General features: G+C 47.5%; 2 protein-coding genes across 2 annotated transcripts; both read right to left on the reverse strand.

Moving 5' to 3' along the window:
- Window positions 1-7,966: 7,966 nt before the first annotated feature.
- On the reverse strand, window positions 7,967-8,692 carry LOC123106081 (pEARLI1-like lipid transfer protein 1). Its single transcript, XM_044528285.1, has one exon. The coding sequence runs from the start codon at window positions 8,612-8,614 to the stop codon at window positions 8,186-8,188; it is 429 nt and encodes a 142-aa protein (XP_044384220.1). The 5' UTR covers window positions 8,615-8,692; the 3' UTR covers window positions 7,967-8,185.
- Window positions 8,693-12,089: 3,397 nt separating this feature from the next.
- On the reverse strand, window positions 12,090-13,108 carry LOC123106080 (putative glycine-rich cell wall structural protein 1). Its single transcript, XM_044528284.1, has one exon. The coding sequence runs from the start codon at window positions 13,005-13,007 to the stop codon at window positions 12,459-12,461; it is 549 nt and encodes a 182-aa protein (XP_044384219.1). The 5' UTR covers window positions 13,008-13,108; the 3' UTR covers window positions 12,090-12,458.
- Window positions 13,109-13,879: the final 771 nt, after the last annotated feature.

A 13,879-nucleotide genomic window follows, 5' to 3' on the forward strand; every position in this document is an offset into this window, starting at 1 on the left:
CCATTTATAGACTGATTTAGTCGAGAATTTTCCATTTTGATTAAGCCCCCAAGACACCCAATCACTATCACTGGTCAGTGTTAGACCACCGACCGTGGCTCGGATCATTTTCCATTGCTCAGACAGTTCAGCACTAAGCCCCCGTTTGAAGAAAATGTTAGTTTCCACAAGGCTCACCCTATCCACCGTGCATTCAGGATCAATGCATATTGAGAAAAGATGTGGGAACTATTCCCGAAAGGGGGGCAGCCCATTGATGGGATCCATCCACACCCGAGCAATATTCCTAGATTCTATGTTAATTTTCCTCCCCATCATATATATATATACCTCTTTCACCTTCAAAAGACCTTTCCAGCATGGTGAATCAGAAAACTTGGCACAAACCTCAGTAACAGTTTTGTTTCTAAGGTATCTAGCACGTACAATATCCTGCCACAACCCATTTTGGGTCTCCAACTTCCACCACCATTTGACCATTAAACCAATATTTTGTTTTCTAAGGTCTTTAACCCCCAGGCCTCCTTTGTCTCTGGATCTACAGATCCTATTCCACTTGACAAGATGATATCTCCTCTTCTTATTACAACCTTGCCAGAAAAATCTACGTCTATGTTTATCCAACTTTTTAATGAATGTTTTATTCATGAGCCACATAGACATGTGAAAGATGGATAGTTGAGTAAGCACTGAGTCAAGCAGAGCAAGTCTGCCCCCCATGGATGCGGCATTGCCAATCCAGACTTCGAATCTCTTAAGATACTTAACCACAATGGATTCCCAATCAGAATTGCGAAGATTGGTGTAGCTCACAGGCATCCCTAAGTACTTGATAGGAAAACTCCCAATATCACAGTTAAATAATTCAGCATATTCTCTGAGAACACTGTCATCCCCGTCCACCGTGAGGATCTCACTTTTTCGAAAATTCACTTTGAGTCCGGACATCATTTCAAAGATATAAAGCAGCAACTTCAGGTTAACCGCTTTCTCTATATCATGTTCTAAACAGATGATAGTATCGTCCGCATACTGCAACACTGCGACCCCATCCTGAATCAGGTCAGAAGCTAATCCCGTGATCAGCTTATTTTTCTGGGCATTTTTGATCATTTTGGTCAAGCACTCAACAGCAAGATTAAACAAGAATGGAGAGTGTGGGTCACCCTGCCGCACCCCTTTTGCACTCTGGAAGTAGGGGCACACACTGTTATTGAGCTTAATGCTGACTGTGCCCTTATGGAGAATTTGTTTGACCCAACCGCACCAGGTTTCGTTAAAACCATGTAACTTATGATATTCCAAGAGAAAATCCCAGTTAACTTTGTCATACGCTTTCTCAAAATCAAGCTTAAGCACTACGCCAACTCTTTTTTTTAACATGAGTGTAGTTCAAAATTTCATGCAAAGAGAGCACCCCATCCATAATGTTCCTACCTTTAATGAACGCATTCTGGGTAGAACTAATCAACTTATCAACACACACGATTGGCCTGAACTGTTGGATTTTGTCAACCCCCGACACTTTGGTAGTAAAGTGATTACTCCATAATTAAGACATTGAACATCAAGCGTCCCATTATGGAAGTGTCTAAAAAGGGACATGATATCATCCTTTACTATATCCCAACATATTTGATAAAATTCAATAGGTATATTGTCCGGTCCAGGTGCCCTATTGGTGGCCATAGAGAAAAGAGCATCTCTAACTTCAGTCTTCGTGAATTCGCGTCAGAGATCTCTATTATCATCCTCACTCAACTTTTCATCCTCGGACCAAGTATCAGGGTCCAAATGAAACTGGTTGCCCTGAGCTGGGCCGAAAAGTTCCTAATAAAAATCAGTAGCATGGGTAATCAGGTTATCTGTGCCCTCTATTTCCACCTCGCCAGCTTTAAGAGAATGGATCATATTTTTACGCTTACGCCCGTCGACAACTTTGTGGAAATAGTCAGTGTTTCAGATCACCTTTAAGCAACCATCGCTCGTGTGATTGCTGAAGCTAGTATATCTCTTCATTAACCAAAATCTTGTGGAGTTCAAAGCACACATCGATTTTCCTACTATGTAGCTCCGGGGTAAGGGACCCATCCTCCTCCAGTTCTTCCAGCGTGGCTAACTCCAGCCTAAGTTCCTCCTTCAACCTCCTATTGTGACCAAATTTGTCCGAGCCCCACCCCTTAAAAAAAGTTTTGAATCTCTTCAGCTTAATATTCAGGACATCGATGGGGTCTTTAGAGGAGACACCTCGAGCCCAGATTTTACTGACCAAAGGCAGGAAGCGTTCATCCTTGATCCAAGAAAGATCAAAACGAAATTCGTGTGGTTTGGGAGCCTCTCGTCCCTCTTCCCCAGAGTTTACCAGCAAAGGGTTATGATCCGAAATCTCTCGAACCAACTTCCTAACAGAAACCAAGGGAAACAAGTCCTCCCACTCCTTAGACATCAGAACACGGTCTAGCTTCTCCAAAGTGGGGTGAGCTTGGTTATTCGTCCAAGTATATTTTCCCCCACTTATATGAATCTCTCTAAGAGCCAAGGTGTTGATAATAGAATTAAACAGGTTTGTGGATTTATGGCTTGTCATTTTTTTATTTTTCTCCCCAGAATGCCTGAGAATATTAAAGTCCCCACCCACTATATAAGGGACTTGTATGTTATTACACATAGTAGCAAGCTCAAGCAAGAATTCCTCCTTATGTTCTTCATGAGAAGAGCCATACACTACCAACATCCCCCAGTTAGTCTTCTTCTTTTTATCCCTGACCTCCAACTGCAAGATATACTTGCCTTTGTCGCATGCGACCACCTCCAAAGTGTCTTGTCTAACTCCACACAGGATACCTCTAGATTTTCCTTCATAAGGGATCCAATTCCAATTGAACAAGTTAAAGGGGTCAATTCTCCCCAAACATTTGGGAGAGAAATCTTTTTTCATGGTCTCTTGCAGACCCAGGAAATCTAGGGAATGGTCACTTATAAGATCAGAGAGGCAGGTGGCCATCCCTTTCTTGCCCACCCCCCTGCAGTTCCAGATGATCCCTCTCATATGGAACATTTTTTATGGAACTTGGACTTAGTAGCCCCACCAGGCGGCACGGCAGGGCTACAACTCACACCTATATCTGAAACCTTTATCTGTCTTCTAGTCACATGTCTAGAAAGCTTCACAACAGGTTTCTTAGGTATTTTCTTTTTTGGTTTACCAAGGGGCACCTTATCATGGATGACCTCATCCTGGTCCAGCCAAGTGAGGTTCACCGGGGCTTTTTTACCCATCCCATTAGTTACAAAAATATCATTCTCACAACTCTGCTCTAGACTACCTATACTCTCTTTCTCTTCTAAATTCTTTCTGACATGTTCAAGTTCTCTTAGTACATCAATACAAGCAAAATCATTATCAGGAATAGCAACTACCATATTGGACACCCTACTAATTAATTCAGCATCAGACAGAATGGCAAATGAATTTTTACGAGCATTATGAGAGTTACCTTCCAGGTTTTTCTTGCATGCTAGCTTCTCAGCTTTGGCCATCACATGTTCCTGCATCCCCTGAACATTACGTTTGCTGAGTTTGGGCAGATCTTCAGGGACTAGTGGAGGAGTGAGAATCATATCGTCGTCGCAATCAGAAGGAGGGAGTTGTACCACATAGTCTTTCGAGATCTTCATCTTAGGATCCACCTCCCCTTCCAGCTCCATGACCCGAGAGGAGTTCATTACTACCTCTGCATAAGATAAAATGGATTGCTTAACAGGAAATAGTCACCTGCACGTTTTGTCCTGGGGTGCCATGCTCAATAGGAGTATGTCCCATAGTAGTGTCCACAGGGACCAGCCAGCCTGATGTATCTTGTTGCTCTTTTTGCTCGAATTCTTCATGATCTCTGACCATGGATTCAATCAGCAGAGAGTTGTCGTCACTCTCTGATGACAACGAGTCTTCATTCTCCTGTGAAAGCAAACGACAGGTTTTGCCACCACGGAATGAAGTACCAGGATTTTTAGACACAGAAGCATCTAGCTGTTCAGCAGCCAGTTCATGATCAGCCTATTTGCGTTTGGGTGTTTGATCAGATTTGTTCACATTGTCATTTTGCATAGTAGTCCCTTTGCCTTCCTCCACAGGGTTTCTCACTAATACCTCTTCAACTCATAAGTGAACTTGTAAAAACGTCCCCCCAACATTCCCTCAGCCGTGGCAGGAAGTTGATCCACAAATCTACAGCCAATTTTAGCTCTAACAGAGGTGGGCCGGTTCAAAGTGGACATGTCAACTTCTAGAGTGACTGCAACCAGACCCCAACGTAAGCCACAGTTTTATCATTACGCTTGTTAAGTGGGATTTTCCCAATCCTAACCCAGGCTACCTCAAGTAGCCCCTCAACATCCACATCTTCAGACCAGGGAGAGAACTTAACACTCACCCCACATTTTTTGAGCTTAATAAATTCTACACAGAAAGCACGATCCACCTCCCTGGGATTAGGCATCCTCATGACAAATTTTTGTGGAGCAAAAAATCTAGCAGAGCAGCGCCAGCCTTGCCCTACGTACACACTAAGCTCATGTTCAATATCTTTAGTGGGAGCAGAGCCCTCTATGATAGTAACGATAACATTGTAAATACGCTCTCTGGCCTGTCTTTCAATGTTCGTGTCAGGAATGAAATGGAACCCTTGCCCCTTAGATTGGAAAGCACACATAACAGGAAGACAGTCCCACGGGATGAACTCTTTGCAGATGATATATAGATGCCCATTTTTCTTGCATCACTCACAAATAGCTTGGGGGCAACTCACAGTAAAATGACCGGCCAGATGACAGATCCGGCAAGCATCAAGGCGAGGAGTGATGTTACCAGTAATAGCAGGAGGATCACCAGATCGAGGGGGGGCACTTTGTTGTGAGCGATCTGGTCCGTATTGTCGTCGTTGGTGCGAGCAGGAGCAGCATGCGCTCCCCTGGGTGGAGGCTCTCCCCTGTGGTCAGCCACGCCATGCTCATAGTCCCCCCATCGATCTCGACGGAGGGGGTTGAGCCTGCGCTCCGCTGTCTCTTCCCACTTCTCGAAGCCCGAATCACCGGATCCAGACGCCTTCGTTGAGGACGACTCACCCACGCCCGTCCCCGTCTTGCGTCCACACATTGGAGTCGCGGCCCCGTCCGCGGCCGCTGCCGCGGTTGAAACGGCCAGCCCCCCGGCCATGGAGACCCGCACCGAAGCCTTCCCCTCTCATCTTGGGTCTATGGTTGGTGTGGATTGGCTTGGGGATTGGAGGATGAGGTGTCGAACCAGCTACCTGCGTAAACGATCTACAATCTCCATGGATCTTCCCCTCCCACCACGAAAAAGTTTGAGGAACCCTAGATCTGGTCTCTCGCGGCGCGTCCCAGAAATGGGCGAGACACTCTTCAAGATCCAAAATGGGGGAAGGGGGCTCGGGCGCACGATTTATACCAGCGACGCCCGTCGAAACCCTAGGCTCGCTCGATCCATGGCGGTCGGATCCCAACCCTACCACGTGGCGAGCATCAACCGTGTGTTGAACCGGTCCACGCCCCAGCAGGCCTGCCCCATCGGCCAGGGGCGGCGGACATGGCCGTGCAACGCGCCGCACCACCTCCACGCTACCGTGCGCCGCATCGACCGAGTCGTTCGCCCGAAACAAAGGAACGCGTCGGGGATCGACCGCCGCGGCGATCACCGAAGCCCTGTCGCGAACCCTAGCGAAGTGGCAAGGAAAGGAGACAAACCCGCCGATGTCGATCGAATCCCCGACATGAAGGTATCTCGCATCGATCGTGGCGCCGTACTCGTCGAGAAGCACGAGCCGGAGCGCGTCCTTCCTGAGCCAGATCACGCCATCGGATAGAGAAATCCGTCGCGTGGTCGCCAAGTCTGTCGCGTAGAGCACCGACCACCGCTCGTCGGCGTCGCCCCCCAGGGCGGCGTCGGCCCTCACGCTCGACTCGCCCGTCTCCATCATCATGCTCGTCGGCCCTCACGCTTGATTTGTTTATCCATGGCCTTGGTGGCTACTATTGTGGCGCCGAAGGCAGGTCTTCTTTAGATTTCTTAAAATTGGTTGAATGGTATTTGACATTCTTGATCAAAATGACGACTCCAAAGCAAATATTTAGGTAGCATGCTCGATTGACAACATCTGACACATTATGTGCGTGGACAAGTTATGAGAACATCAGTGATCCTTAATAACATTTATAAGCTTGACTTGCTTGAGAACGGATGCACCTTATATTCTGAAAAATGGATTGAGTATTCCGTATGGGGCTCACAAGCCTGGTGACAACTAACCAACTGATTCCACGTCATTCTGTAATAACGAACCCGTAAAAGCATCTACAACCGGGCACCTCAAACCCGTCTCAAACGTCCGGACGGCGCGGTTAGTGACCAGTAAAAAAAAACCGACCAAACACCTCAAACGTCCGGGCTGACCGACACCCCTCATATCCAACCCAAATATGGGGCGGGTATGGGGAGGTCCGGATGCGTCCGCCACATCGGATTGACGACCGTGTCCCACACAGAGTCGCCTGAAAAACCAAAAATCCGACGGGCGTCTCCTCCAGTGGGGGTAAGAACGCCACGTGTCGCTGCTCCGGCTATTTAAGCCGGCCGGCGTCCCTAGCCCTAGCCACAACCTTTTCCTCCCTCTCAGCGCCGCCAGCCCAAGCACATTTATCTCCGTCTCTAGCTTCCTCTTTCCTCGCCGTCTGACATAGCCCGGTAGAAGAAGACCACCTATGATATGCAAACGCCAGAGCGCCGCTTTCAGATCGAGGAGAATATCCGGGTGAGGCGTGCCGCCTGGATCGCAACAAACCTGCCTCAGGACTTGCTGGAGCCGGAGGAGGGGGGGGGGAGGAGGAGGAGGGGGAGCAGCAGCGGGAGCCTATGGAGGAAGCGGATCCGAGGAGGCGGATGCGGCAGAGTTAGAGGATGATTCGGCCCCAGTTGCGCGCTTCACCATGGACGAGGCCATGGCGGAGTTCGCGGTCGCCCAAGCGGCGGAGATGGCGGAGCAGATAGCCATCCTGGAGTGCATCCAGGATGAGGCATACGTGGAGTCCAACTGGCACTTCCTTCGGGAAGAACAGGCGGAGACCGACGCGCTATTCGATGAGGTGGGAGCGGAGATGGTGGCGGAGGCCCAGGAGGAGACAGAGAAGGAGCCGGAGTTGCGTTTGCCGCCTATGTACCCGAACACGGAACAGAGATAGTTGACATCGCCGACGACAATGAGTAGGGTGGTCAAGCATTAGTTGATGTATGTATTACGTAAATATTTTCTTTGCATGGTTTCTATGGTTTAAGATTTCATATATGAGGTGTTTGTATGCGGAGAGAGTTATTTGAGGAGTGTCTGGGTAGTGCCCGTGGACATACGGGCGCGCGCGTCTGCAGGCGTTTGTGGGCCCAAATTTGCAAGTTGCGGCTGTAGATACTCTAACAATGAAATTAAATCCATAGGTGTAGCATTACTGCAATATGTATCTACGTAGTATATACGTAGACAGGGTCGACACACAGATCTTTGTCCCATCATCTTTGACGTTGACCGTGACCGTGACGTGGTGGTACTATAAGCAGTGCATGTAGGGTCGATCGACATACAGATCTTTGTTACTTCGTCTTTGACCGTGACACGTGCATTGTCGACCACATGCTCAACTTGCAGATATAGGAACAAAACGTACACGTCTGCGATATTTGTAGTATGATGAACTCATTTTTGTGCGTTACTCAGCCTTGCTTGTGGCACATTCCGCATGATACATAACTGTACTCCTAGCTTCGTGCTGAGACGTGAGTTAATTAAGCACGCGCGTACGATACATGCAGCAAGTGAATAATCAACCAGCCAACACACAATATACGTATAGCCTAGCGATCATGTCATTAAATAGTTGTTAGTGGCACGCACATATGAAGTTTAAACAAACTAGCAAGTGATCGATTGATTAATCAAGCAAGCAATATACGTACGACAAGCTATGCTCTACTACTACCTCCGTAAGCAAATATAAGATGATTTAGATCACTACTTTAGTGATATAAAACATCTTATATTATTTTACAGAGGGTTAGTCAATGACATATATCCCGGAGGTGTTGCAGTGGGAAAAAAAGATGTTGCAGTGGATGGGTCTTCTAGGTGGGGCACTGGAAGCCGGAGGGGACGTTCTTGCCGCAGTAGTTGACGAGCAGGCTGAGGTCGACGGGGACGTTGAGGTGGATGCCCAGGATGTTGGCCTTGAGCGCCGTGCACAGGCACACGGCTGCATCCAGGTCCGCCAGCCCCTGGAGCAGCGAGCAGCACGTCTGCTTCGGCGTCGTCACCGGCCGCAGGTTGATCAGCCCGCCCAGCACGTTCGCGCACGCCCCAAGCTTCAGCGCGTCAATAGGGCAGCCACCGGTCCCTCCTCCTCCACCCTTGCCTCCACCGCCGCCGCCCCCTCCTCCTCCTCCCCCGCCCGGCGGCGGCGGGCTAGGCAGCTTGCAGCCGCAGTCGTCGGCCAAGGTGAAGAAGAGCAGGTTCAGGGCAAGCAGCGTGGCGATCACCGCCGCTTTCGTCGCCATAGGTTGCCTACCGAGCTGCTGTGCGTCTACTAGAGGGTTTATTAGAGCTAGCTCGCTCTTGGCTGTGTGTGTCCAGTGCAAGGGACCTCGGCGTGCTACTTATAGACCAAGAAGAATGGAAGGGGTTGAAATAGCTCCTAGCTTAGTTAGCCCATCGAGGCCTCTTTTAGTTCATAGGGTAGGAAAATCATAGGAATAGGAAAGTTATAGGAAATGAGATGACATGTATCTTACATCCTATGAGTAGGAATAGGAAAGGAGATGCTCTTTGATTCACATGATAGCATTTTTTCCATTGAGTCTAGGCTAATGTTTATTTTCTTATGAAATATGGAGGATAGAAAGAATTCCTTCACAAAAATAGGATTCCATTCCTACAAATCAAATGGCTCTAAAGGAATTTTTCATATAGAAATCCTATACTACGAAATTCCTACAAGATTCCTCTAAACCAAAGGAGGCCTGATATTTTACTCACTACACCTATGTAATGTAATCGATCAGTCTCTCCGTGTGAAGACGGCCAAGAGATAGCTGATCGCAACAGGTGCATGATGCATGTGAGCTGGCTTTGGCATTGGCCTTTGGGGATAGGTGGAAGGAGACAAGGAGATGTTTGGAAGGTTGCCGATACAGGATTTAAAGAAAATTTGTATATGTCAAATTATATAAATGAAACAATATCTAGACTGTTGATCCAAAATCCGACTGACTCGCGGAGCGCAAAGTCGACAATAACGTAGTTCGCTGACTTATGCATTCAAATTTGGCGAATCCCAAGCGACATGGACATACGTCTGCGGCTTTTGTCCATTTCTCGTTGAGATCACAATACTATTTCTTGGAGCATCCTGTTTTAAGGTTTTGTCGCACCAATGTACACAATTTATCATCCAAAAAGAATGTACTCCATCCATTCTAAAATACTTGTCGTGCTTTTAGTTCATATTTGAACTAAAAGTCAAAATATTTTTCGGAGATATTAATTTTCCTGAAGAGGCGGATAAGATATTAGGTGGCTGTTTGATACCGCCAGAAAGACAAAGAAAAAAAGGTTCTAAGGAATCAAAATAAAGGAAAAATTGGGTCTATGTTCAACGGAAAAAAAATCTTCAAGAACTCAAAACATGCCAATGTGATAAAAGAATGGAATCCTAGAATTCCTGTTCAATAACTTTTTGGGCCCTTAGGCGCTATTGTAGCTAGTAGTATATCACATTTTCTTCATCGTACTATTTACTAACACATAATAAAATCCTGTTAAAATTTTAGTTCAAATTTAAACTAGAACCACGACAAGTATTTTGGAACGGAGGACATAGCTGTTTAAAGATGGAATTAACTCATTGTATTTTGCTCAATTATTTCCTCCCAAACTAATTGACCAGGACCGGCCTGCCAGAATCATGTGGTGCCAGTGACTAAAATGACACATAGGCCATCTATTGAATTTTTATGTTACCATGATGTCGTAAATCATTTTTACCTGTGCATTTTCTATCTAATAGAGAACTAGGAAAATAATCCCATTAGTCTGTCTGAGGCGAGGTGCAACTCTGAATTAGACATGACGCGGTTGGCTATGGCGTCACTGACAGAGCCTACGCAAATGGTTGATAGGCACGGGTGCAGGCGGAAGATGCTCAACTATCATTGAGAAAGGCAAGGCGTAGAGGGATGGCTGAGGTGGCAAGGAACAATAGTTGGGGTAAAGCTCCGACGGGTAGCGAGGTTCGGGTCAACGGGACGGGGCGATGGTCAAAGGAAGAAGAAGGTTACTCGGGCGGGATTCACTAAAACTAAAAAGAATGGGTTTGTCTAGGGCACATCTAGATGTGCTTTAGTTATTGCACATCTAAATGACTCAATCAAACTAGAAAGAAAAAGAAAAAGGACTAATAAAAATGCTTGCACGAATCTTTATGTGGACTCAATGGCATAGGACTTAGATGTGCAATACTTACGGCACATCTAGATGTGCTTCAGCAAAACTGAAAAAGAATCTCATGTGACCAGAAATGCCTTTTGGTTCTCTGGCTACAAGGAGCTTTTTTTTTTTAAATAAAAGAAGTATCAATGTTTCAAAACTCCTAAAAAAAAGAACACCGCAATATCATATGGATGTATACTCCATGTGTGCAAGTTTTCATAAACATGCGAGCTACACAAAAAAAGTGGAAATTGTTGGTTTTATAGTGATATTTTCCCTACTTTTTTGTGTAGCTCTCAAATCAGTGTATTGTCTCATGAAATTTTACACACATGTACTCCTAGTATACATCCATATGTCAATGTTTGAATTTTTCCAGGATTTTTTGAACCTTTGAAACGTGATTTTTTGAATCTTTCAGAAAAAAGGCTCCATGTAGCCCAGCATCAGAACGCTGGACTCCTCAGTTGACTGATGCATAGGTGCTTCCTTTTAACCGTGGCGGATTGTGTACTATTATGTCTGTTTCTAAATATAAAACTTTTGCGTCTTATATTTAAGGATCGGAGGGTGTACTACTTGGTACTGTAAACTCTTAATTTATACGTTGCCGTAGAAAAACATCTTAATTTATACTTGTCATCATGGTTCCTTACATTCTTGACTCGATTGAAAGAAATTGACAGCATTTACCAAAAGGACTATTCCATTCACGCGCCAAATGTACATGTCCTAGCATTAGCAAATTTAGCATGGTCGATTGACAACATCATCAAGACACGGTGCGTGCGTAGACAATGTCTAGCAAAGAGACACATTGCTGTTTGCCGTAGGTACGTACGTGGTGAAGATGGAGGCAGGGTCGACACGCAGATCTTTTCCCCGTCATCTTTGACCGTGACACGTGCATGCCTTGTAGAGCGCGGTCCACACATGCTTGCAGGCATATGAACAAAGTGCTTGTTACCTAGCTCCTCTCTTTGGCTTGGCACTTGCATCTGCTGGCCAATCACCCTCAGCCAGGTGCTTATGTTTAGCTAGCTAGCATTTCTTTTTTGAAATGGAGAGATCTGAAAGATGGTTAGGCTCTGGCTAGGAGCCTATACGTTACGTGTCCTTTTTTTGTGCATCACGCCGACCGGAAGATTGATATGTGTAGCTAGCCTGCTTCTGCTTGTAGCACATTTCAGATCACAGTACAGTGTACATAATTGAAGCACTAAACATATATACATATATGTGCATGCAAGTGGGTGATTGATACGTGTCGATCCACGCACCTCGGTCCTAATGAGACGCGACACAGATCTCATCGTGCGCATGGAGTATGCACGGAGAGAATAATTAACCAGATGCTAACACGATAGCTGAGGCAAAATCTAGAGTGACAAAAATAAAATTTTCCCAAAGAATTAACCAGTGCACAGAATGAATGAATTCACAGACGCTAACAAACTGCATGTACCACCCTAAGAAATCAAAGGCGCACAGAATTTTAATCGAATCAATTAGCAAATGCTAAAGATCACACAGAGACAGTTGACATATGATATTAATTACTTTACTACAATTGTGGAGGAGCAACCTCTTTTTGAAGGAAATATAATAGCAGCCAGCGGTACACGCATGAGATCATATGTGGCTGAGAACTGGATCCATGGTCCATAGAGTACCGTAACCAGTTCGATGACAAGCAGTACGTGGTACAAACGGTACTACCACACACACAGAGAGAAATATGCAAGTTTAGCAACTAGCAAGAGCGATGATAAATTATGAAGCAAATAACGTATACGACTAGCTATAGAGCACTAGTCAATGGATGGATTGTAGATCATGCGTGCGTGCATGCACGTACGTACGTATAGTGGATGCCTGCATGCAGTGGACGATGGATCTCTCGGGTCTTCTCTTCTAGCGGGGGCACTGGAAGCCGGAGGGGACGTTCTTGCCGCAGTAGTTGACGAGGAGGCTGAGGTCGATGGGCACGTTGAGGTTGATGCCCAGGATGTTGGCCTTGAGCGCCGTGCAGAGGCACACCGCCGCCTCCAGGTCGGCGAGCCCCTGGATTAGCGAGCAGCACGGCTGCTTCGGCGGCGTCCCCAGCTGCAGGTTGATCAGCCCGTTGAGCACGTTGGCGCACACCCCCAGCTTCAGCGTGTCGATGGGGCACCGCGCGCGCCCGCCTGATCCGCCTCCTCCCGATCCGCCACCGCCGGACCCGCCGCCGCCGCTGCCACCTCCTCCTGACCCACCTCCGCCGCTGCCGCCTCCTCCAGATCCGCCTCCACCGCTCCCTCCACCACCCCCGCCACCGCTCCCACCTCCACCGCCACCCCCACCGCCGCCGCCGCCGCCCGGACTAGGGCAGGATCCGCAGTGGCAGCCGCAGGCGTCGGCGAAGGTGAAGAAGAGCAGGTTCAGGGCCAGCAGCGTGGCGATCACCGCCGCCTTCTTCGCCATGGTTACCAAGCTACCAAGCTAGCTAGCTACCTGGCCTCTCTTCCTGCTGTGCGTGTACAGGGTTTAGACTGCCTCTGCCGTGTGTGTGTGTGTGTGCAGTGCAAGGGAGCTCGGGGCGCTATTTATAGCTCAAGAAGGACGGAGGGGGTTCAACTAGGTCCTAGCTCAGCCCACAGATATTATTTTACTCACACTATGTGAAGATGAGATGAGCAAGAGCTAGCTGCCCACCACGGGTGCAAGCAAGCTAGAAGACGATGCACGCATGTGATCGAGCTGGCTCTGGGAATGGGGACGGAAGCACAAGGAGATGGTAACAGACAAGGGAGCTGTTTGGGTTTGGAGGGTTGCCGGTTCGAGGGCCATCACGGCCTAGTGCGGCAGGAAAGATGGCGTACGACTCTATGATTCTGGCTAGCTAGCATCCTTTACCACTGCAGCTTAAGCTTTCCGGTGAATAATTTCTTGCTGCTGATTGTGCCTGCGCGTGGAGGGTGTCGTGTCGTGTCGTTCCGATCGGGTGCATGGTCGATATCGAATCACTCACTCAGGCAGCTGGCCACAGTGCGTCCCGTGATCTTTCATGGTCTTGCACTACGCGGCACGTACGTACGTTGGTCATAGGTACACCCATGAACTCATGTGCCGACGAGCAGGAGTGGCCGGCCGGCCGGTATGGGGGAGCGCGCGCAGAACTAGGTAACACATTACTCCTACATGATAATCGGAACCATCGCATTATTTGCGTATGCATGCATGTTCATGTTCATGTTCATGGGGAAGACGCGCGCACGCATTTGGTAGTCACCGATCAGCCCAACACTCACATGGTTGGCTGGTTGGTTTATTAGGACACTATTTTTTCTTAGCAA

Source organism: Triticum aestivum, chromosome 5A (assembly GCF_018294505.1).
Source record: "Triticum aestivum cultivar Chinese Spring chromosome 5A, IWGSC CS RefSeq v2.1, whole genome shotgun sequence".
Lineage (NCBI taxonomy): Eukaryota > Viridiplantae > Streptophyta > Magnoliopsida > Poales > Poaceae > Triticum > Triticum aestivum.

What these genes read in the sequence shown, in the direction of transcription:
- LOC123106081 (XM_044528285.1), bottom strand. Translation starts at nt 8,614, where the DNA reads ATGGCGACGAAAGCGGCGGTGATCGCCACGCTGCTTGCCCTGAACCTG.
- LOC123106080 (XM_044528284.1), bottom strand. Translation starts at nt 13,007, where the DNA reads ATGGCGAAGAAGGCGGCGGTGATCGCCACGCTGCTGGCCCTGAACCTG.